Source organism: Sciurus vulgaris (genome assembly GCF_902686455.1).
Source record: "Sciurus vulgaris genome assembly, chromosome: 5".
Lineage (NCBI taxonomy): Eukaryota > Metazoa > Chordata > Mammalia > Rodentia > Sciuridae > Sciurus > Sciurus vulgaris.
Window position 1 is genome coordinate 156,566,645 of NC_136465.1, and position 24,259 is coordinate 156,590,903.

The following is a 24,259-nucleotide window of genomic DNA, read 5'->3' on the forward strand; positions in this document are numbered from 1 at the left end:
AAAATGACTGTGTGTACTTGTGTGTTTATAACCTAGGTAGAGTGTCCACTATAAAAAAATAATTCGAAAAAAAAAAATTAAGCCCCTTCCTAGGACCCTATTTTGCCTGTACACTTCATTTTCTTTAATTTAGGAGGGGGAGCAAATTGAAGAGACCTTTTGGGCAGAAGTTGCTACAAGCTTTTGAGTTTTCCACCAGAATATCAATACCTCTTTCCTTTATAAATTGCTAATAACATTAGCCTGGTTGAATTTATTGAAGAAAAACTGTTCATGGCCTTGCAGAAATCAAGTTTCCTAAGGTTTCCTAAGATGATGAGGACTGCTTCTTGGTCCATGGGAGTGAACCTAACCACTGTGCTGCTGTTGATCACCCTAGAGTCAGGTGGACTGCTATCAAGGACTATCTATGTGCTCTATTTCCCAGACACCAAATGGACTGCTTCTGACCCCGAGTCCACTGCTCTCCAGCATACACTTCTGGAGCAGCCTTAGTCCAGTTGCTCCACTGAGTCCTGCCAGGCTGCAAGGGCCAAACACGCTGTTCCAGGTGAGTGTTTGGAAATGAACTTGTAAGCATCGAACTTCTAAGGGACGTCCTTTCTCTCAATCCTGCAGAGGCTTAAGATGGTGGTTTCTACTTCATATTTGGTAAATATGTTGTTTACAAAGGTGTTTACAGGCACTGGGCTGCACACCCTTTTAGAGGTAGGCATTTTTATTGAGGCAGAAATGGTGTTCTTATGTCAGCTGTCCATAAGTGCACCAATTAGTTCTTGAAGTGTTTTGTATATTTTGACTACAAAAACTGGACATTTTTTTAGGGAAGTATAAAACTTTAAAAAAATGATAATACAGTTTTTCATGCACTGATTTACTTGAAATAAATTAAAAACTAAAAATATCAAAGAGTTTCCCCCTACTGGGATAGAAAAGTTACCTGCATACTTCTGAATCATAATCAAGTTCTTCTTGTTCTGTGATTTAAAAAAAAAAGAGTATCCAGGGCATTGGGTTAAAAAACAATTAGTTGTTTTATCTTGCAGAACACTCTGGATTAGGAAAGCATTATTTATTATTCACTTACATGCTAGAATCTTGCAGTAGTATCACTTTCTATCATCTGGATATTGGTAATTTTTTTCTTTGATACCAAAAGATTGTTACTCACCCACCCAGGTTGTTATTATTTGGATGTTTGAGTATAGGTAGACAGATCCTAGGGACAGGAATGAAGCAGGGGTAGACACAGTGCAAACTCCCCCTACCTAATTCTAGCCTTGTCTCATCCGCCCTGCATCCCGTGTCCCCCACTGTGGTTCCTTTCAAGCAGTTCTTTGGCGCCCACGCCATTTAGCACTCAGCATTTTGCCTGTTGATGTGGCAAACTTCAGAAGACTGTGGGCCCTCAAGACTGGAACTGTCCTGTTCCCTATGTGTCTCCCAGCATCTAGCATGTTGCTTGGTATACAAATGATGTCGGTAATTATCAGTGACTGTCTAAATGAAAAGATGACAAGGAATTCATAAAGAGAGTCAACAAAAGGTAAGTGTTAACAAAAAGATCAGGTCTCTTTACCTTCAGAGTTGGTCATTTTTCTTGTCAAATCAATATATGCCAAGTACCTTCTCTGTGCCAGAAGCATGATGTACAAAATGAGATTTAGGGTCTCATTGGAAGAATGGTGAGCTAAAGAGATTCTAATTGCTATCTTGCTTCTTTGGCTTACTACTGGAGTTAAGATTGGGTATCATGATGTGACCACATCCTGGAAGCAACTGGGTTTCTTCTTACCCTGGCTTTTATTCCTATCACATGAAATCAAGCTTCGGTCATGCACAGCAATACATTGATTTTTTTTTTAACCATTTTAACTTAGGGAAGCAAAAACTAGTAATTTTAAGTAAAATTAGCAGTGAGGAAATCTAGTACTTTAAAAAAAGCTTTAGCCTGGGCATCCTAATCTTTTGATAGGGAGATAAAAGTCCTCATTGTCTGAAGGCTTAAGGTTAGAACAGCAGTATTCTGGGAATGAATAGAGCAGAAAGGAGTTATGTGGCTACAGTGAGCTCCTGGGGGCAGGACCCAGAGTTTCTGTGGAGTTTAGCAAGTATTTGTAAACAATGAATGGCCTCTCTTTTCCCTCCTTATTGGGAATTCTGCCAGGATTGGAATACGGCTTGGTGACATCATAGGAAAGCCTTGGGGAATGACTGGAACTATGCTAATTTTCTAGTCCAGTATTCCCAACAAGTACTGCTCATGTCCATGGTGATTTGATACATTATCAGGACCTCTGGGAGTTGGGATGTATATATATGATGGTTCTCAAAATTAGCATCCAGTCACCTGGATAGTGTGTTGAAGTAAAGATTGCTGAGTCCTCAAGTCTTGGATAGGGTTTGACATAAACGTATCATTCAAGTTCCTAATAATGCTCTTGGTCCAGGGGTGATACTTTGAGAACCACTGGAGGCTAGTGGAGATTCCTAGGTTACATTTGGAAATCTGAAGAATAAATTGCATTGTGTGTGGCGAGGGGTAGTACTGATGATTGGCTCAGGGGCACTCTACCACTGAGCTGCATCCTCAGCCCTTTTTGAGACAGAGTCTTGTTAAATTGCTGAGGCTGGCCTTGAACCTGTGATCCTCTTGCCTCAGCCCTGAGTTACTAGGATTACAGCCCAGGTCCACTGTACTTGGCTTTATTACTGCATTTAAAGGCTACTTGCATAATAGTTCCAATTTTAATTTCACCAAATAGACCCCTAGGTGCCATTGAAAAGGCAGCCGCCCCCCAAATAATACAGTCCAGTCTGGTTGGGCCCTCTTTTTTTGGTTGGATCCATGAAACTAAGGGAAAACAATTTTGCATCTTTTAAAATATTATTATGCTTCCTATGAAAACAGTAGCTGAACATAGCAATTTTTAAAATGGTAAACAACAAAACATGGTAAGAGGAAGATTTTCTGAAACCAGACATTACAATTGATGGATATTCAGCATTCATATTATGATTATGTCCCTTCTAAACTAATGAAAATAATCTCCTTTTAAAATAACAAACTTCTTTCACATATGCTGTTAATGTATTGGCAAAGGAAAAAAAATACTCAGCCTACAACAAAGTTTAAGTGATGCTGGCAGGTTTCCTGTTGTGATCTTTGCAAACGTAGGCTGGAATCCTGAGGGTGACAGCTGACACAGCTGAGGAGTTTCTGCACACGATCGTTCTTGCACATTCATTGTTCATTCATGTACAATCATTATAGCTAAAGAATTTCAAAGAAGGAGAAAGGCACTAACCATTCTGGAAGAGGTAGGCTTTCTAACTGAGAAACAATTTTTAGTAAAGAGATAGATGCCAAAGACACTGTGCTAAGTGTTGAATGTCAAGGACCTGGATTTACAAATAAAGTAAAATGTCTCTTTCAATTGGATAGTTTGCATTTTAAGCTTACTTGTCTGTTCCACTCCAACTTTTTAAACAGATTTTTATCAAATTTGAAATGCACCCAGTAGGTACAGATACATGTTGAAACCAGGTGGAGCTAGTTAAATTTGCATTTGAGACTCTGCTGAAATTTTTAGTTCAACAAATCTAACCCAGCAAATATTTGCAATGCTCTGCAGCAGGGACTGTAAGAGATGAATAACAGGAGAGTAAACAAAGTGTTGCAGGGACAGAGGGACTGAGTGGTTCTTTGCTTCCAAGGACCAGAGAAACTCTGAGGAAGAAGTACTGTCTGAGCTGAGCTGGGAGAAGGGACAGGATTTTGATAGAGAGGCAAAGCATAGTTTAGCACTTAATAGATCTGCCTGGTTTGGATATAGACAGTTTATTCAGGAAGAGACTTGGTGATAGATGAAGTCTGAAAGGAGGCATGGGCCTTGAACAGTTCCACCTTAATCTGTTGTTATACCTTCACGCGTGATATCCATGTGAAGGAAGAATTCAATAGGAAGTGGAAGAACAGGAAGATAGGAGAAAATTACACTACTTCAAATACTGAAGGGGCAGTCATCTTTTAGGGTAGAACAGTGGACATAGTAATCAATTTGGAAGACATTTCAGAGGCAAGATTGAAAGGACCTTGAGTTTGGTTTGAGGAGTAAGTAGGTAGTAATAATGAGGAAGAGGCAATGTTTTAGCAACAATAGCTAAAATGTATTGAAGGCTTCCTGTGTGCCAGTTTGGGCCATTCTTCATGGCTTCTCATTTAATGCTATCAGTAGTTCTATTTTAAAGATGAGGAAACTAAGGCACAGAGATGCTGCCCTGTTTACCAGATCATACACTATTAAGTGGCAGAACCCCGATTCAAATTTAGTTTGTATTCTTAACCACTACTCTCACTGACTTAGAGCACCAGAGCAGAGCAGCTTTCTCAGAAAAGAAGCATTGGCTGACTTCTAAAATGGAAATGGTTGTCAAGTTCAGGTAGGGCTATGGAGAAAAGTAGGCTGAGGATAAAAGATTGGCATATGCTGCAACTTAAGGACTGTGATCTGCCCCCAGGCCCTCTCCCCAACACACTGTCCTCAGGCAGGAACTGATCTGCCTATCTATCAAGCACATTTTCCTTTTGATTCTTTAAAGCTGCCCCAGGTTATCTCAGGTCAGCCATCCCAAACATCCTTCTGATGCTACAGGGCTGATCTGTCCATTCCTACTCTACAGATTAGATGCTGAAGGACAGGAAATGGAAGGGAATAAAAGTAGAGGGACAAATGGGGTCCAGACATGGGAGTACTGGGCTCCAGCTTTGCTGTCAGCTTCTGCCAGATGTGTCCCCAACATTAGCTACTTTCTGGACCACCTGTAGGATCTCTTATATTCAATATAATTTGTGCTTTTATTACTCCCATTTCTATTAAATACTCATTCTGTGAAGGAAAAGGGGGGCTGTAATAAAGACCTAATAAAAAGAACTAAGAAACATGTCAGTAAAGCCAGGCTAATTGAGAACTGTGACAATTGAGTGTACAGAAATAAAGAGGGGCAGAAATCAGTGATCTCTTTTTAAAACAACAGACAAGACTAATAAAACCAAAGGGGATTCTTTTGAAAATATCAACAAGATGGACAAAAACCCAAAACACAAGATTAAAAAAATACCAACAATGAAAATTCAAGACCTGCTCTTCTTTCAGTGTTCACTCCAAGTCAATGAGAACAGTGGTTAGGAGCATAAATAGAAGAGTATAAAGTATATGTGAAGAGTTTGAAAAAACAGTTGAAGTGGACAACATTTTAGGAAAAAATTAAAAATTCAAAGCACCGGGAAAGAAACAGAACCTTGAATATACCAATATCCATTGAAGAAACTGAAACAGTAATTAGACACCTCCTAACCCCTACCAAATAAGAAGTTGGACAATTTAGTACAAATTCCAATCAGAGCTTAAAATTAGGTGTTGCTGCTTATTAGCTGTGACCTTTAGGTAATAAGAACTTTAATTGTTGTTCTCATTTGTAAAATGGAGATAATAAAACTTACTTCATATCCCCTAGATATTAAATCAAATGACAGCACTTGATAAGCAAGAAGGCACAGACGTAAATAAGTTACTGAAATAGTCTGAAAATTGCAAAAATATATTTACTTGTTCTACAAATATTTATTGTACTCTAACAGATGCCAGGCTCTGTGTTTGATATTTAGTGCTGAAGTTTAATATTTAAACTTACTCTGGACTAAATAGGAATTAAGCTACAAGACAGTATAGGAGATCATTTTGACACAAATCATCCTAGGCAATAAAATATCTAGGTGCAGACAATCAAGTATTAACAGGAGACCTTTACTTCTGCTTGTTCAGTTGGGAGCACAGATGATGCATTTGCTTCAAACCTGACACTTGCCACTAAAACATATACCTTTGTACCCTATTTATCATCTTAGTTGCTAGCAATACAGAAATTTTTAGGTTTTTTTTTTAACATGTCATCTTTCTAATAAGTTTGACATTATTTATTAGGGAAAATACTTTTTCAGGGGCTGGGGTTAGAGCTCAGTGGTAGAGGGCTTGCCTAGCATGTGTGGGGCACTGGGTTTGATTCTCAGCACCACATTTAAAGGTCCATTGACAACTAAAACAAAAAAATAAACTCCCATTTGTGTTCAATGAACTGAAATGCATTCTGCTGTCATGTATAACTAGATAGAAAAAATAAAATTTAAAAAAAGAAAATACTTTTTCAACTCTAAAAGAGATACTTCTAAATCTTTCAAGATAAACAATCTTCATTTTTTGGTTACTGAGAAACATCTTTGAAGTACTCAGGAAAAATGATGACAAATTCCAAAATATAGTATTAGAAATTACTGATTTATAGAGTCTGGTTGAAAAAAAATTTTTTTCTCAATATTTAAAGCAGATCAGTATTCCTAGATAGCTTAGAATCTTTTAAATAAAACTATTTGAATATGCTTTTGGAACATCTAAATTATGAATTTTTTTCTAGTAGCCTATCATATAGAACAATTAAGGACATTTTATGGGCCTTATTCTTCTTTGGCTCTAGGTAATTTTGCAATTGTCATCTTTAAATTACTCTATAAAATAGATTGGCAATTGTTCCATCTCAGGGGTGATGAGAGAACCAAACTACTATGGTCTGTTTAGGAATGTAAGGAACCCAAGTTTTTCCCAGTGGATTTGTAATAATTATTTAAAATGTTTTTGTCCCCTGCAGTTCCCCACACTGCTTAACAGCCACATGCCAGTGCCAATCCCCAGTCTGGACAGAGCTGCTTCTCCAGTACTGCTTTCTTCAAGCTCTCAGAAATCCTGATGACGTCTGGCTGCAATTAAGGACTCATTAACTGATCAAATTTGTCCCCATGGGCTAGTTTACCTGTGTCATGAGAAGGACATTGTGAAACCCTCTGTCAATTTGGTTTGCACTTTTCATAACATGGACAGTCTACATTTATGTTAGCATTTTAAAAACTGTTTTTTATATATTCAAGTATATATGAAAATCCGTTTTGCATTAAGTGACTTTTAATGTTTTGTTTTTATATCCTCTTAGCTCTTAAGTGTTGAACACTGTTGACAGTGAAGAACTTTTCTTAATGTTTTCAATATAACTAATAAGGATGTGAACCTTTTTTCTCTTTAATTCTGCATATGCTGTGCTTGTATACACACTATAACCAGCTGTGCCTTCCTTTGCATTTAGTTTTATGTAAATGATTTATATATTTTTAGTATTAAGAGAAAATGTTTGAAAGACAAAAATTAGTATCAAACAGTTCTCTAATAGAATTTCATTATTTTTCACAAGTAGGCAAAATATGAAAGCATATTCATATCACTTTTTCCTTTTTGCTTTCAATTGTATAAGAACTGCCTTAGAATCTTTTGAATTGAAATCCAGTAAATGTAATGTCCAAGTAACATTTTTATAAGAATAAGCCATATTTAGACAATAAACATTCATAAAAGAAAATGTTCTAAAGTGCATTTTTTAAACTGAAGCCTCTTAGATGTTCATCTTTTCTCCTCCCTAACAAAAATCTGAAATGGAAAGTTACCAGTCCATACCAACAAACTGCTATACTTTCTAGATGAGTATATTCTTATTTCAAAAGATTAGACCTGGTTCTTTCTATGGAAAAAAATCACACCCACCTGACATATTTACTGTATTAATAGGAATTGGGCTTCTCTAAATACCTGGAACCATGTTTAACATTTAAAAATCTAATGTTTTTAAAGCTCACTGGTGATGAACTCAAACAGCAAAGAAGCAATTTTGTAGCACTTTTGTGAGAATAGTCACAATTTTTGATGGATCAAAAAATGTACTGTAATGCAAATATAGAACTGTAGGTATTGAAGGCATTGCTTAAGGAAACTGAGACATAGGATAAACTGCTTTATATTTTACTAAATTTATGGTGACAATGGAAGAAAACAAAAATTCTTCAGGAATCTCATCACTGTGGAACTAACTGCACACACAACAAAGAAATTCTTTTGTGTAGTATAGTTTAGAACAGTGATAAAAGAAACATTTTCTGTTCTGTTTAAAAAAAAAAAAAAATCAGTAGGCACCATTCCAGTGGCACCACACCTATACACGAAGTAGGAATGTTCCAAAGTAGATAAAGAGAACTAGAAAGTTTAAGATTAGGTTAGCTGTAATCCTTAACTACAAAGTAACAGAAACCAACTTGAAATGTGACTAAACAGCTGATCCAAACCAGGCATTATATGGCAGGGATTGTGAAAAGGTTAAAAAATTAACTTTATAAAAACATATTTCTTGAATTTTCAAAAACTGAAATTATGTTTAGTTAGAAATTCAGATTTTCAATTGGAATCAAGTTTCTCTATAATGTGAGGCGATACGTGCTTTTAGGGAAAAAAAAAAATTCAACCACTTCAATAGGCCTCTAACTACAAAGTAATGGGACTGGCTCCAAAATCCACAAATAGACACTACTGTTACTCTCTCATAGGCTAATTCTTTACTAAAATAAAAGGAGCTGGTTCAGGGAACTGACAATTACTGAAAGTAAAATGTGTGAGCTAGAAAAGCTGAAAGGGGCCTTTGAGAATGCTTCTAGATCGGACAGGTATACAGAAGAAGCTGAGAGTTGCCTGGGGCCACTGAACTCATTGAAGATAGAACAGTGATTGGCGTTCCAATTTCTTTTCCCCAAGGTCTAGCTGTACTACTGGTCCAAAACTGGGAAGTAAAGAAATAGCATTAAAAATTGTAGGATAAGGGCTGGGGTTATAGCTCAGTGGTAGAGCACTTGCCTAGCATGTGTGAGGCACTGGGTTTGATTCTCAGTATCACATATAACTAAACTGCTAAAACTATTTTTTAAATTGTAGGATAAAAGAACACAAAATGCAAAGATTCTTATAGAGAAACTAATCGAAGTCAATGGGCAAGTATGTCAACTAAAAAAATTTAATATACTTTTAAAATTAAATGCTGATTGGAAATATTCAAACGACCAGCAATCTGATTCTTGATATTTTTCCTCCTCAAAATACTGCATTTAACTATACTCTAGATCAACTTACTAGAAATGGAAAGATACCATTTTTGATGGATCAAGTGCTCTAATGCAGGGAAAACTGTAGTTATGAAGAATAACTGTCAGAGCACTGCCTCATGCTGTGTGTTCTTAAAATACTTTAGTCAGAAAACATGTTCCAAAGAACAGCAAACCCCCTACTCTTTTTTAATGTTTGCTTAATCAGTGTTAACTGCTATGGCTAAAGTTTGTTAGACTATACAACCTGAACATTGGTCTGTTTGTACACATCTTTTCTATGATTGCAAATCTTCATTCACCTTCATATATGTATCATTTTTACTGCAATATTATTTTTGTTGAATAAATACTTTGTGATAAAAGGTGTTTATAGAGGTAGTGGGCTGGTTTTCTTCCATTTACTTGCAATAACCCAAACTTCACTTTTTCCCTAGGAAAACCAAGTTGGGAAATTATCTTACTTACCCTTAAATATGGAACATCAAGAAACACCTTACATACAGATATATAAAGTACATATAATTGAAGTTGAATTCAGGAGAGTGGAATGGGTTTGAAAAATGGTCCCTTGATCTTTTAAATCTTAAATTCTACAATTGCTCTATACGGAGAAGGGAGAAGTGATGAAGGAGGAAAAAACCCAAACCACTGCTCTTCCTTTAGGCTACTTTATTGATAAAGGAGAATGTGAACTGCTAGGTTTGGTGATAGAGGTTATTATTCTACCCAGCCTTCCTTCCAGACTGAGCTAGCTCTGGCGTTCATGGGTGAGTTCAAACAAGTCTCCATCTGTATCTGATATAGGAAGATTGGTGTGCATGTAGGAGGGGAGGAGAGAAAGGAGAAAATGATAAATTCATGGAGACCCAGACCAACACGTTTAGTACCTCTACTGTGCAAAAGGGTCACAGAGAACTGCTAGCCCTACATTTTATAACATTCTTGCCCGTAGAGAAGGAACTCATTCACATTTGAAAATAACCGTGTTACAGGCACCTCTTCTCAAGAAGGGAACAGATTTGTTTAGTCCAGTTTATACATAAAATAGTTCACCTCAATCATCAGATTTACAAAATGCCCTTTTATGCTTAAATACAGACACCTTTCCCCCACATGCACACTCCCTTTCTTAACATTACCTAGGACTGTAGGACTCTGCCCACAGCGTTGACACTGGAGAGCACACCATATTCAACTACCCTCTCCCAGATGAGTCAGGTCCCTAAGACTGACTTTTATTTCACTAGATAACATGATTTCAGTTAGGGACAGCAACTATAAGCTACTTATGATGCACAAGCATTGTTTTAAGCTTTTTACAGGGCTTACTTTATTCTGTCCTCCCAATAACCCTAGGAGGGAGGGAACTACCATCATACAGCATTATGTAGATAATTGGAGGCCCAGAGTGGCTGCCTGATTGGTTCAAGGACACTGAGTTGGTTGGATTTCAAAATCTGCCTTTTGATTACGTACTTCAATTTAAACTTACAATCTATATCTTTGCACAGAACTGTGCCTGACATAAATAAATCTTAAACACGTTTGTTATATCATTGTTTTCTGGGAGAGCAGATTACTGGTCCTTATAAAGCTGGCCCTACCTAGACTTCTCCCATACTGACTTATTCCCAGTCCTGCACCCCCAGTGGTGAGTGTGTGCTGAGAATATCTTGATCATGGGTTAGTTCTTAAGTTTCTGAAGTCACATGTTTCAGCCCGTTAGGAAGAAGTTTATCTTCTAGTTCTACAGGGTTAAGCATGAGAATTCTAATGGAAATGAAGGTAGTAAAATGGCATATAACTCAGTCTATGATAAAGTATAGAGTCAGGGAAGGCTTTCTGGAATAAATGATTAAATTAAGACCTGAGGAATGCGAGAGTAGTAAAGAAAAGGACAGAAAAGACCAAGCAGAAAAAAGAGAAAGGTTAAAGAACAGGTAAGACAAGAAACATTTTAAGAACACAAAAATCAGTATGGTTGGATTTACCTTCACCCAGAACACAGCCTATAAATCACCACCACATGGGACAGTAATGTAGAGATAGTGTCAACAAAGTATAAATTCAAAGGAATTAGGGAGCTTCCAGATAATGGAAGAAAGAAGGAGTGACCAGGGCTAGGAGTCTTAAAAGAGCAAGATGGCTGTAGTGGGCCCAAAGCAATCTTTTGCTGATTTTCAGTGTTTCTACAAAAATGATGTACAAACATCATCCAGAGATGGAATATAGGGTCTACCTTGACATATCATCCACTCATTATTTGACAACCTCAGCTGCATATATACCCAGGGAAGGATATAGGATGAAAACTAGACAAATGGAACTAGTGTCAATACAGCAGGGGGAAATGACTGAAGCGTTTGTGGCTCTTTTAATTAGCACTGTTCTAGGAAAGCCTCAAGAGTCTTGTACAAGTCTCAAGTCTGTAGTCACTAGAATTTCATGTTCCAACCAGAGCTCAATGGAGCCATCCTTTTCTAAACATCCAAAACTGTTGACAGATGCCAAGCTTTCCTTAGCACCTCCAAAGTGCCACATTATCATCCAGTCACCAGATACATCTTCATGCCCCTCTTCATCTGTCCAAGCATCTTAACTGCAGTAGGGCTAAGGTGGAAGTAGTGGGAGCAGCCATCATTATTCCTATCCCAGTCCTTCCTATTTCTCTCTGCCTCCCTCTCACAAATGTGTATCTGTACACCTACCTCCTACATATAGTGTCTGAAGTAGTAACATGCCAGAAATTTTTTCCAGTAAGTTAATTTTCCCACTTCTCTTAGAAGCCACCAATGAAAGTTTTCCCTAACATCAAAGATCAAAAATTCAGCCAGGCACGGTGGCACATGCCCCAAATCCCAGCAGCTCAGGAGGCTGAGGCAATAGGATTTTGAGTTGAAAGCCAGCCTCAGCAAAGCAAGGCACAAAGCAACTCAGTGAGACCCTGTCTCTAAATAAAATACAAAAAAAAGTGGGGGGGAGGGGTGGCGCTGGGGATGTGGCTCAGTGGTCAAGTGCCCCTGAGTTCAATTCCCAGTACCCAAAAGTAAAAAATAAGTAAATTTAAAAAGATAAAAAATTCAAGCAGCTTTATAATCACTAAGATGGTTATTAGTCTTTGTGAGGGAAATTCCTATCTAACTAAACCCAGAATTTAAACTTAATATAATAAGTTCCAATTGTAAACTGAATAGGAAAGAGGGGAAAACACTGTAATGTTCCTTAAGTCTAAAGTAATGCACTAAAAACTTTGGAGATTTCAAGTTTGCTATATATATTTGCTAATATATATTGCAAACAAACTCATATATACATAATTTTCTCGTAGCCTGCTCATGGGCTTCTATTGCCTCTTACCGTTTTGATATGGATGATCTTGTTAATGAAAAAGAAAATTAATTTAAGAATCTATGTTAAAATATTTAAAAAACAGAACTAATATATTAGAACTAATAAATTAACATAAATCTTTTAAAACCACGGAAACTGAAAATAACTACAAAATAAACAGAAAAGAAGCAGAGAATCAAAATGGTTCACTACAAAAAAACTAACTACAGGGCAGTATCGGGGGATTCAAAGCACAAAAGCCATCTGAGACAAAACAAATAGCTAATTGGCAGAACTAAGTCCTTCCTTATCAGTAATTATTTTAAACTGGAATCATGCAAATGTCTTTCCTATCACAATGGAACAGAACTAGAAATCAATAAAGAAGGAAAAGGAAAACTCACAAATATACAGAACTCAGGGACATTTGACCACTGAGTGACACATCCCAAGCCCTATTTTTGTATTTGACTTAGAGACAGGGTCTCACTGAGTTGCTTTGTGCGTCACTTTTGCTGAGGCTGGCTTTGAACTCACAATCCTCCTGCCTCAGTCTCCCGAGCCACTGGGATTATAGGCATTAGGCATGTACCACCTTGCCTGGCTGCAACATACTCTTAACCAAGAGTTACAGAAGAAATCATAGCAGGCATTAGAAAATTCTTTGAGTAAAAAAAAAAAAAAAAAAAAAAAACCCACAATATATTTACACCAATGCAATAGTCAGAAAACAGTGGTGGGAGAGACAATTATAGCTTCAAATGCCTACATTGAAAGAGAAAGATATCAAATCAACCACCTAACTGTACATTTCAAGGAACACAAAAAAAAAACTAAACCCAAAGCTAGCAGAAGGAAGAAAATAATAAAGATTACTGATAAAGAAGACTCAACAAAACCAAAAGTTGGTTCTTTTTATTAGATTAAAAACAAAAGTGATAAAACTAAGTTGGACTGAAGAGATTCAAATTACTAAAATCAGAAATGAAAGAGAAATGTTACTATTGAATGTACAGAAATTAAAGAATTATGGAAGAATACCATGAACAACTGTTTGCCAACAAACAGTTTAACAAAGATAAAATGGTAAATTCTTAGAAATACAAGCTACCAAAACTGATTCAAGAAGAAAAAAAAATCTGAAAAGAACTATTACAAGAAAGGGGATTATATTATTAACAGAACACACCAACAAAAAAATGCCTAGGACCAGATCACTTCACTGGTATTCTAACAAACATTTAAAGAAGAATTAACGTAAACCCTCAAACTATTCCAAATAATTGGAGAAAACACTTCCTTAATTCATTCTATAATGCCTGCAATACCCTGATACCAAAGCTAGACAGATTCTAAAAGAAAAGAAAACTACAGGTCATAATCCTTATAAAGAAAGGCAAAAATCCTTAATAAAATAACAGCAAAGTGAATTTAACAGCATTTCAAAATTAGGGATGGTCAACTAGTAAAGCTTACAAAAATATTACAAAATTCAAACAGCTCTGAAATCTGAAACACTTCCATCATGAGCATTTTGGGATATTCAACCTGTATATATCATAAACAAGTGGGATTTTCTTCATGAATGCAAGAGTGACAACATATGAAAATCAATCAAGGTAATACACATCAATAATTAAGAAAACATGACCACTTCAACTGATGGAGAAAAGCATTTGAAAAAGCTCAATACTCTTTGACAATAAAAGTATCCAGTACATTAGGAACAGAAGGAAACTTCCTCAACATGTTAAAGGCCATATATAGAAAGCCACAGCTAATGGCATAATCAATGATGAAAAGTGAAAGCTCTTTCCCTAAGATCAGGAACAAGTCAAGGAAAACCTCTTTTTTAAGTCCTAGACAGAGTAATTAGGCAAGAAAAAGAAAAGGAATCCATATTAGAACATAAGAAGTTACCTATCTCTCCTTGCAGATGACATAATCTTCAATGTACCAAATCCTAAAGAATCCACAAAAAGTCTGTTAAAGCTGTTAAAGCTAACAAACAAATACAGCAAAACTGGAAGATATAAAGTCAAAACACAAAAACATTTGCTTTTTTTTTTTTTTTTTTTTTGGCGGTGCTGGGGATCGAACCCAGGGCCTTAGTGCTTGCAAGGCAAGCCCTCTACCATCTGAGCTATCTCCCCAGCCCTAAAAACATTTGCATTTCTATATGCAAGCAATAAAAAATTCCAAAAACAAATTAAGAAAACAATTCCACCTACAATAGCAACGAAACCAATAACATACTTAGGAATAAATTCAATGAGGCAGAAAATGTGTTCACTGAAAATTGTAAAATGTTGCTGAAAGAAATAATACTAAAATGGAAAGACAGACAGGTCAAGTTCATGGCCTGGAAAACTTAGTATTGTTAAGATAATAATACTACCCAAAGTGATCTACAGATTCAAATTCAGTGCAATTCTTATCAAAATCTCAATGGTATTTTCTGTCATTTTTACTTTTTGAGGAATAGAAAAATTCATTCCAATATTCTCATGAAATTTCAAGGGACCCAGAATAACTGAAACCCTGAAAAGAACAAATTTGGAGAACCCATACTTTCTGATTTCAAAACTTGATACAAAGCTGCTGTAATCAACACACTGGTACTATCTGTATAGACAGACATACAGGCACATAAGACTAATGCAATAGAAGTGAGAGCCCATAAATAAACCCTTACAACTGTGGTCAACTATTTTTGACAAATACTTGACTTATATCCATGGTCAACTATTTTTGACAAGAATGTTAACATTATTCAATGGAAAAGGACAGTCTTTTCAACAAATGGTTCTTAAAAAAATGGATATTCATGTGCAAAATAATGAAGCTGGGCTGGTCACAATGGTGCATGCCTGTAATCCCAGTAGCTAGGGAAGCTGAGGCAGGATTGTGAATTTAAAGCCAGCCTCAGCAGCTTAGCAAGGCCCTCAGCAATTCAGTGAGACCCTGTCTCTGTATAAAAGATTTTTTTTAAAAAAAAGGGCTCAGCTGGGGATGAGGCTCAGTGGTGAAGCACCCCCGGGTTCGATTCCTAGTACAAAAATAAATGAATAAATAAAAAAGAATGAAGCTGGACTCTAACTTTACACCACAAACAAAAATTAACTCAAAATGGATTAAGACCCTAAATATGAGCTAAAACTATAAACACCTTAAAAGAAAATACAGGGACAACTATTTATGATCTGGGGAAACTGGCAATAATTTCTTAAATATGACACCAAAATCACGCCAAAAAAAAAAAAAAAAAAAGATAAATTAGACTTCTTTAAAGTTTGTAACTTTTGTGCATCACAAGGATACCTTCAAAAAAGTGAAAGAAAACCCAAAGAATAAGAGGAAATATACCAGTTTCTTTATCCATTCATCTGTTGAAGGGCATCTAGGTTGGTTCCACAATCTAGCTATTGTGAACTAAGCTGTTATAAACAATGATGTAGCTGTGTTATTGTAGTATGCTAATTTTAAGTCCTTTGGGTAAACGGAGGAGATAACTGGGTCAAATGGTGGGTCCTTTCCAAATGTTCTGTGGAATCTCCATACTGCTTTCCAGAGTGGCTGCACCAATTTGCAACTCCACCAGCAATGCACACAAAGGAATATTATTCAGCCATAAAGAAGAATAAAATTATGGCATATGCAGGAAAATGGATGGAATTGGAGAATATCATGCTAAGTGAAATAAGCCAATCCCAAAATATCAAAGGTTGAATGTTTTCCCTGATAAGTGGATGACAATACATAATGGGGGTTGGGAGTGGGGGGGGTGAGAGAAAAATGGAGAAACTTTAGACTGAGTAGAGGGAAATGAGAGGGGGGAGAGGTGGGGGTATGAAAGATGGTGGAATGAGACAGACATCATTACCCTATGTACATCTTTCATAATACATGAATGGTGTGAATCTATATCGTGTACAACCACAGAAATGAAAAACTGTATCCCATTTGTGTACAATAAATCAAAATGCAATCTGTAAAAATTAAAATTAAAAAGAGTAAATAATTACAAATAATATCCCTTATAATGATGTGTGATGTCCAGAATTCATAAAGAATTCTAACAACTCAACAACAAAAAGACAACCTTACTTTTAAAACAGGCAAAGTACTTAAACATACTTCTTTAAAGCAGATATACGAATGGCCAAAAACCACATGAAAAGATGCTCAACATCATTAGTCATTAGGTGAATGTATACCAAAGTTACAATGAGATACCATTTCACACCTATTTGGATGAATTTAATAATAAAGGGACAATTACGAGTATAGTGAGGATGAAGAGAAACTGAAAACCTTATACATTACAACTGGGAATGTAAAACAGTACAGGTTCTATAGAAAACAGTTTGGTGACTCCACAAAAAGTTAAACATAGAATGGTATTCCACTTCTGGGTGTATATATTATACACCAAAGAATTTAAAACAGGGACTTAAATAGATATTTAAGTCATATCAGCATTATGCAGAACAGCTAAAAGGCAGAAATGATCCAGTGTCCATCAACAGATGAATGGATAAAGAAAATGTATATATTCATAACAGAGCATTATTCAGTCACAAAAAGAAAGGAAGTCTGGATTTATGCTAAACATGAATGAGTTACAAAAATATGCCAAATAAAATAAGCCAGACATGGAAGATAAATATGGTATGATTTCTCTTACATGAACTACACCAAGAATAAGCAAAGTCATAGAAATAGAAAGTAGATTAAAGTTATCAGGACTGGAGAATTTTTAAAAATGACTTCAATTTCTGTTTGGAATGATGAAAAATTGTGGAAATAGTGGCAAATGTTGTACAACTTCATGAATGTAATTAATGCCACTGAACTGTATACTTGCTAGCTGTTAAAATATTGTCACTTAAACATCATAAGAAAGTAAAGAAAAATACCCATATGAATTGTTCCAATTCTGAAAGATAGATAATTATGACATAATAAGTAATCTTTCAAACCTAAGTTGATAAAGCATCAGAGTACAGCCACTGTATTCACCTAGAGTGACACATTTAGTGTGTGTTACCACCACTTGGAAAGAAAACAGAGGAGACTTCTTCTCTTACCTTTAAGAACCTTGTCAGTTTAAGAGGATTCGTAAGTATTCAAGGTTCAATATTTCTGAGTTTGAATTCTCTTCACTGCAGTTTTCAGGACCTGAATGATGCTCAAGTATCAATAAATGAATAAAAACAACTCCACAAACACTTGTTTGACTGCCAAATTCCTCAACAAAATGAAGAAACATCCCTAGAACTTCCTAGGAACAAGAATTTTATGTAACAACTGGATGTATTTCTTCACCTTTAGTATGTAAGGATCAAACTTACAGATAACTATAGGTCAAAATTGCAACAAACCAAATACATATCCTATGAAATGGCAAATTTTAGAGTGCTGCTATATAAAATTACAGTAGATATTACTAAACAAATGGTCAGCTTTCGACACAGTGAAACTTCATGATCGTACAAAGGAACAATAAAAGAAAATTTATCCCACTTTGTACAATCTTCTTCCCCCCAAAAGAACTATGACTCAACAAAATCACATTTTATACAACATGGAGATTTTGTTATTACAAATTTCAAAACAAAATGGAGGAATTTCCACATAATATTTATAACCTGCAAAGTACAATATTAATACATGTCTGTCAGTTAGAAATAACAGCAGTTTGTTAGGCTACAGGGTTTAACATAAAACCAATTTACAAATGTGAAAAGCAGTAGTGGTCCAATATTCACCATTACACATGAATCTGTTTCTTCCAGAAATTTTTTTAAATGAAAATTTCAGTATCATAAAATATTAAAATAACAACCCCAAACATGCCACAATCACTATTCACAAATAAAGTTAAAATGAAATATACAAAACTCACTTAATACTGTTAAATAACAACAATAAACTACAAGATTTCCTGAACAGAAATGGTAGGACCCCTGAATGTTTTACAGTGAATGTCAGGAAAAAATTAAGTTATGACTATTTTCATGATCTATAAGGCAAAAATTTACATGACCATTTCAAAATATAACAATTAAGATTTAGTTTGTAAGATGCACTAAACAATAGTCCTTAAAAGTGAACACAAAGATTTAAAAACACTGTTACCAACACCAAAGTGTGTTTATGATGTTCAAGGAGATGCATAATTAAAACTGTGGTATCTCTGATAAACAGATAATTCCTTAACAATGCTTTTTAATGCAATCCTCTAATGCAAGTTCTCATTTCTCTCATTTGTAGTTTCTCATTGCTCATTTCAAAGACAAAACAATTTTCAGCTGATTCCAAGTGAATGTTATTGAAACACACAGCCCCCAAATGAAACAAATTGTTTCCCAATGAAGTATCATCCTAGTTTCTAATAAATGTATTTTTAAGACAAGCAAGACCTTTCATCTTTAAATGGACTCATATGGTTAAGTTTTAACTAAATTGAAGCACAATGTAAAGTAGTTAATTGTATTAGTATACAAATATCCAGTAAAATGTAGCAGACATTTCTAAAATGAGAAATAGGTAAAAATAAATAATTTTGGTGCTTTATTTATTGGTGTTTAATGTGAGAACCCAAAAATGTCAGGTATTCACTTGATTGAATCAACTTCTGTCACATGCTCTCCTAAACATAATGTGCTTATCAATCTCTTAGCTACTCTATTTGCCAATGTTCAGTAAGAAATTATGTAGCACGAACTTAAGAGTGTTCAACATGGCTCACTTATTTTACTGTTAAGCAAAGCTAAATATACATTCCAGGAAACACTGCAGTTTAATTTTAAAAACAAACAAACAAAAAATGCAGCAGTAAAACAACTTGTGAGGAGAAACAGATGCATTCACATATAATAAAGCCACTGCAACTTCTTCAGGCATTCAACTGTTGTGTTAAATAAACAGACAGTAGTTATTTAGCAGCAATGATTCCGCAATAAATAATGCACTGTGTTTCTCAGTCCTGCACAAAAATTGCAGCTACAGTTACATCAATAGCTGTAACCTACTGGCTCTAATGGCAGAGAAGACCTTAAAACCAACTGTACAAAAAAATTGTCACACTGTGACAACAAATATAAAAACAATCTGTAGGTCTGAAATAAAAAGACTCCACTGTGAAGACGACAGTGTAGACAAACGGAGATTCCAAGTCCACCAAAAGAAATAACTGCCTTCAGATCTGAGTCCTTGATTGGTAAGAAAGGCTGGGGGCTGGGCTTGAAACCATGTTATCAGACTTAAAAGAGCATGCTCTGTCTTCTGTTCTTCCCATGTCCTAAAATATAAATTCATTTTATGAGGCAGTTCAAGGTTCAGTTTTATCCCACATACAGTATTTGGTGACTCTAGGAAGCTAATGTTCCCACCAGCAAAAGCTAATATTCCATGGTAAGAGTGATCAGCACTGTCTTAAATGACCCTTTTGTTGATGGGGTCAGTCTACAGCTTCTATGCTTCGAAGCGATGAACCTGATGACTAAGGAAGCACAAGATGTGTCTTCTGCCTCAGGTACCAGGATGGCGTGTGCAGTGATCAAGCCAGGTCACTTGTAAAAGGTCTTGTGCCATCTGCAGCTTTCAGGATCCCTGACTTGAGTGAGTCAGATTTCTCTCTGAAGATTTACTGAGCTGCCCACATCATACAGAAAAGTGAGTACGTGCAATGCTAAACATACACAGTTGTGGAATGCACTGTACATTGGTTTTTACATCAATAATTTTACTGATCAATTTATAAACCAAAAGCTTGGTTCCACGCAAAAATTCATGATCGACACGTGAAATGGTTTATGACAAACACACCTGTCTCTGGGTAAGAAGAATTTCGAAAACCCGGGTCCTTTTGCAACTGAATCTCTTTCAAACTGAATATTGACACGCCTAAAATGCACAGACAAAAGTCATTAGGTGAAGGTCAACATTATTAAAAACATACAATCCAACTATAGAAAAGCACTTAAAAAGTATATAGTGATTCAACATAAATATTTATACTGCACTGACAAGGTATATAGCCCTGCTCAAAGATTTGCCTTTTTTGTCCATTTTCAGGAGGAAACAAAAGGAAGTAATCCCTTTTCAGAACCCTTTCCCCAACCCTGCTTTAAAGCACCATCCAAGCAGATGTCTCTGAGAAAAACATATGCTGTTTGTTCCAGAACTTACTGAGTTGGAAGACCTCATCAAATGCCTAACCAGGTTCTTATTCTCTCTGTCCTTTATCGCTATCTCATGATGGCATAAAGGTATCAGGTCCTCAAACTACCATCAGATTTTTAGTAAAGAACACGGAACAGGTTTGTACTACCTATCTCAAACTGAAATTTGGTATTAATAAGGAAATGTAAGTATTTTTTTAAAAAGCACCTGTAATTCATATCTCATTTCCAATCTCCGTCAGAAGGTAGTCTTATGTTAAAAAATATCTTAAGGATTTCTTATTCAACTAGCTTGTTACTGATTGCTATATAAATCTCAATGAATCACTCTTGTCAGTAAGTGAAAATGGGAATTAATGAAAGCTTTTCATAGCTCAGTTCCCAAATATTCTCCTAATTCCTCACTTACCTTATTATATTTTAAAGTAAAATACTAGGCTAATTTTTAAAAAGAATGTCACAAATAAAATTGAGTTACTTCGGGCTTGGAAATGTGTTATTTTAATGACTCTGATAATACACTGACTCCTGTCACAGGGACAGTAAAGTCAGAGTGATCCCCAGAAAGGAAAATCATCTTTATCTTAAGGTAAGGTACTTCCACAAGGAAACTATCTTATGTTTCAACTGTGCCTCATTAATCTTTATAGAGATCCACCCTTCACAACTGAATTGAAGCTACATTAGGCCTATGGATGCCATCACAGATGGTATATTTCAAATTAAATTCAGTGAGATTGATGACCCATACTTAAGTATTATTGGTTTCTTACAAAGTAGTGGCAATATATATTAAAAATGTATACAGAAAGGAAAATTATGATTGATTTGAAAAACTGTACAGTGGTTCCTTCTTTAAGAAATGTTGATCTAATTATGAAAATGACCAATGTTTCAGATTTGAAAATCAGAATCATGTCTTTCTAAACCTCTAATCCATCTCATTCCCCAACACTGGACAAATGAATATAAAGGGGGGGGGGGCACTTTGGATTTTCTTACTTTCTGGTAAAGCATGTATTCTTGGACCCAGACTTCGAAAGTATACATGCTTCATGGCCTCTTCTGCTGAAACCCTTTTCTTAGATTCATACTGTGAAAAAGCAAAGAACTGCTTCATTAACTTTTACTCTTAATTACTGCAAAAGTTGGAAAAGGACAAATTAGTATTTAGAGTTTTTTTTATAATTTTGGTTGTTTAATATGGTGACTATTTTCAAGTACTGATTTGGAGTACTCCAGATATACTCAAATTTGAATTGCTGTTGAGATTATATAGTAATAATTATATCTTAGTTCCACATTTTCAAGATAAGTCTGGATCTTAAATAAAACTTTAGATTCCTATATTTTCTTAAGTGATAAAAAGTTATTCAACTTTTTGCTTTCATTTTTCTTCATGAATAACCAAGGACTGGGGAATATACTCAATGTCTTTATGGCAGACATTCTTAATAACCTATCCAATACCCACTGTCCCTTTTTCCTTGTTACACATGGATCATGAATCATGACTGTTTCTAAGTTTAGGCTAAGTATGACATTCCCCAATTCCCAGCCTCTCTTACAATTAATGTTCTGGCCAATGAGACTTGGGAAGAAGCCTTTCAGGAGTTTCTACTTGAAAGCCTTTGCTTTCAAGATATAAGAGGGTAAATGTGGCTGGTACCACCCTTATCCTCTTCTTCCTGCTTTGGAGGAAATATGAATGGTATCTGGAGCTGCAGCATCCTGAAAGGCAGTTAAGTATAAGGCAAAAGAGAACATAAGAGATCATAAATTTTTAAGAACATGGCCTTGACATAGTTGATCAATGCCAGCAGCTGTTCTTGGTCACAATGAGAGACCCAGATCATTAAGAAAAACTATGTAATAAATATAATATATATTGTATTATATATTGTATATAATATATATGTAAATATACACACAAATATATATGTTTAACTTAAGCATGCTCCTAAAACATGCTAGACACTACCACAAATAATCATTATATCATTCTACATATGAGGAAACTGAAGCTCAACTACTCATTATCAATTACAAAACAAGATGTAACTTACCTGTAGAAATTTTGTTATCAACTCAATTCCTTCAGAGTCTAACCTAGATAGAACAATAAAAAACGTGGTAATTTTTTTATCTTAACTGATAGAAACCTTTCAGCTAAAACTATTTCCTAAGTGTCTTTGTTTGCTAAGTTTAAGTGCCCTAAAACGGATACTCTTGTTGAGTTCAAAAAGACTCAAACCTATTTTAGTCTAAAGAGGCTTATCTTGTCATTTGCTTAGGAAGAAACCATAAATAACTTCAATTCAAATTTTCGATGTTCAAGAAAAAATTATTAAAGCTGTTGAATTATTTTAGTCATCATTCTGTCTAAAAGCAAAGTAGCCTCATTATATAATAAGGACAGTTTAAGGACTATATCAATTTTCACAGTATTGAAATGAAGGCAAGTGTACAAAAACATCATTTTCCTATCATATGGTGTGGGAAGCTGCCTTATTTAGCAGAATCAGACTAGGATGAGCCATGGGACGCAGAGGCCTGGCTTCTAGGAACTGCTGGGAAGCATATGGTGCTGCATGGGAGTGGTTCTCTGTCTCCTTCTAGAATTTTCCCCTCTAAGAGAATGGCTTCCCTAACTCCACCCTATCCTGTCCATCACAGAAGAAGCTCCTCACGATCCTGGCCCCCTTTACCTGTATATTTTAAATAAAGCAGAGTTGGGTGATTCCATGTTGTTTAAGAGGCCAGAATTGGTATGGCCAGACCCACCACACCTGCTTCTCATATGAAGAGTAGTGGCTCTTGTGTGTTCATTGAGTAGACATGTTTCTGGATAATAGATAGAAAAACCAACAACATCCTCCTCCTGCAGTTAACCCTTTACTCCTCCACGCAGGATGTGGCAGAGAGGACCCCCACAATATGGGTAAAAACACATACCCAAACACAGAAACAGGGACCTCCGAATATATCAGTGTGGTTCAAGATAAACACAGAGACAATCCATCCAATAAATTTTCACAGCAATGGGTACTAGAATTATTAAGCTCAACTTAAATGTGCCATAATAACTTTATAAGACTTCATTAATCAAGACCACCAAGCTAACAGTCAATAAAGAAAGCTAATTGTAGTTATGAGATTAATATAACCGGGATTAGTAGATTAGGGATTTTTTAATGGGATTATCTCTTGATAAGAAATCACAGGTTCTAGCTTTCACTACCTTTCACTGACAAAACTACCATTACAAGTAAAGAAATATTCTTCCCTTAGTGTTCTAAGTGGGTCCTATGGATACTGCAAGCCTCAACATTCTCCAGACTCTTACAGTCCTCAGCAGTTTGCCATTCTGGCACATATCCAGAGGACCCTAAGCACAGACAAGCTAGGTGCTAAGTTCATGAACAATCTGCTTCACAGGACTTCAGCCTTCTACACTGAACATTACCATAGGCTAGGTATACATAACAAAAATAGGATTTATACTACTTTGGAGAGACACGAAAAAGCCCAGCATATATTGTTATTCTTCCTAAGAAAGTGTAGCTGAAAATATCAGGTGCTATATCAACAATAAGAATATCAGTACATATAAATACTTAAAAATATTTCTGGTATCAGAAATGTTTTGCTATTGCTTCCCTAGTTTGAGAAGAAATGGAAGTAACAAGAAGTGTTTTATGTTATAAGCAAT

At 35.7% G+C, this 24,259-nt stretch overlaps 2 protein-coding genes across 4 annotated transcripts in view; one reads left to right on the plus strand and one right to left on the minus strand.

Moving 5' to 3' along the window:
* The window catches only part of ELK3 (ETS transcription factor ELK3), a 61,432-nt gene extending 53,316 nt beyond the window's left edge, over positions 1-8,116 (plus strand). Inside the window, exons 4-5 of the mRNA XM_079142876.1 lie at positions 428-550; positions 6,703-8,116. Of these exons, the coding sequence (XP_078999002.1) occupies positions 428-550; positions 6,703-6,801 (222 nt within the window). The 3' untranslated portion in view covers positions 6,802-8,116. The remainder of the gene's footprint in view (positions 1-427; positions 551-6,702) is intronic.
* A 9,735-nt stretch (positions 8,117-17,851) lies between these two features.
* Positions 17,852-24,259, minus strand: part of CDK17 (cyclin dependent kinase 17) — a 105,434-nt gene continuing 99,026 nt past the window's right edge. Inside the window, exons 14-17 of one of the 3 annotated variants that reach the window (XM_079142870.1) lie at positions 22,614-22,656; positions 21,550-21,640; positions 20,192-20,269; positions 17,852-19,664 (exon numbers count right to left, since the gene is read on the minus strand). In XM_079142870.1, the coding sequence (XP_078998996.1) occupies positions 19,627-19,664; positions 20,192-20,269; positions 21,550-21,640; positions 22,614-22,656 (250 nt within the window). In that variant the 3' untranslated portion in view covers positions 17,852-19,626. Of the gene's footprint in view, positions 20,018-20,191; positions 20,270-21,549; positions 22,279-22,613; positions 22,657-24,259 lie in introns of those variants that run through there. The other 2 variants (XM_079142871.1, XM_079142872.1) reach the window with 2 other exon arrangements.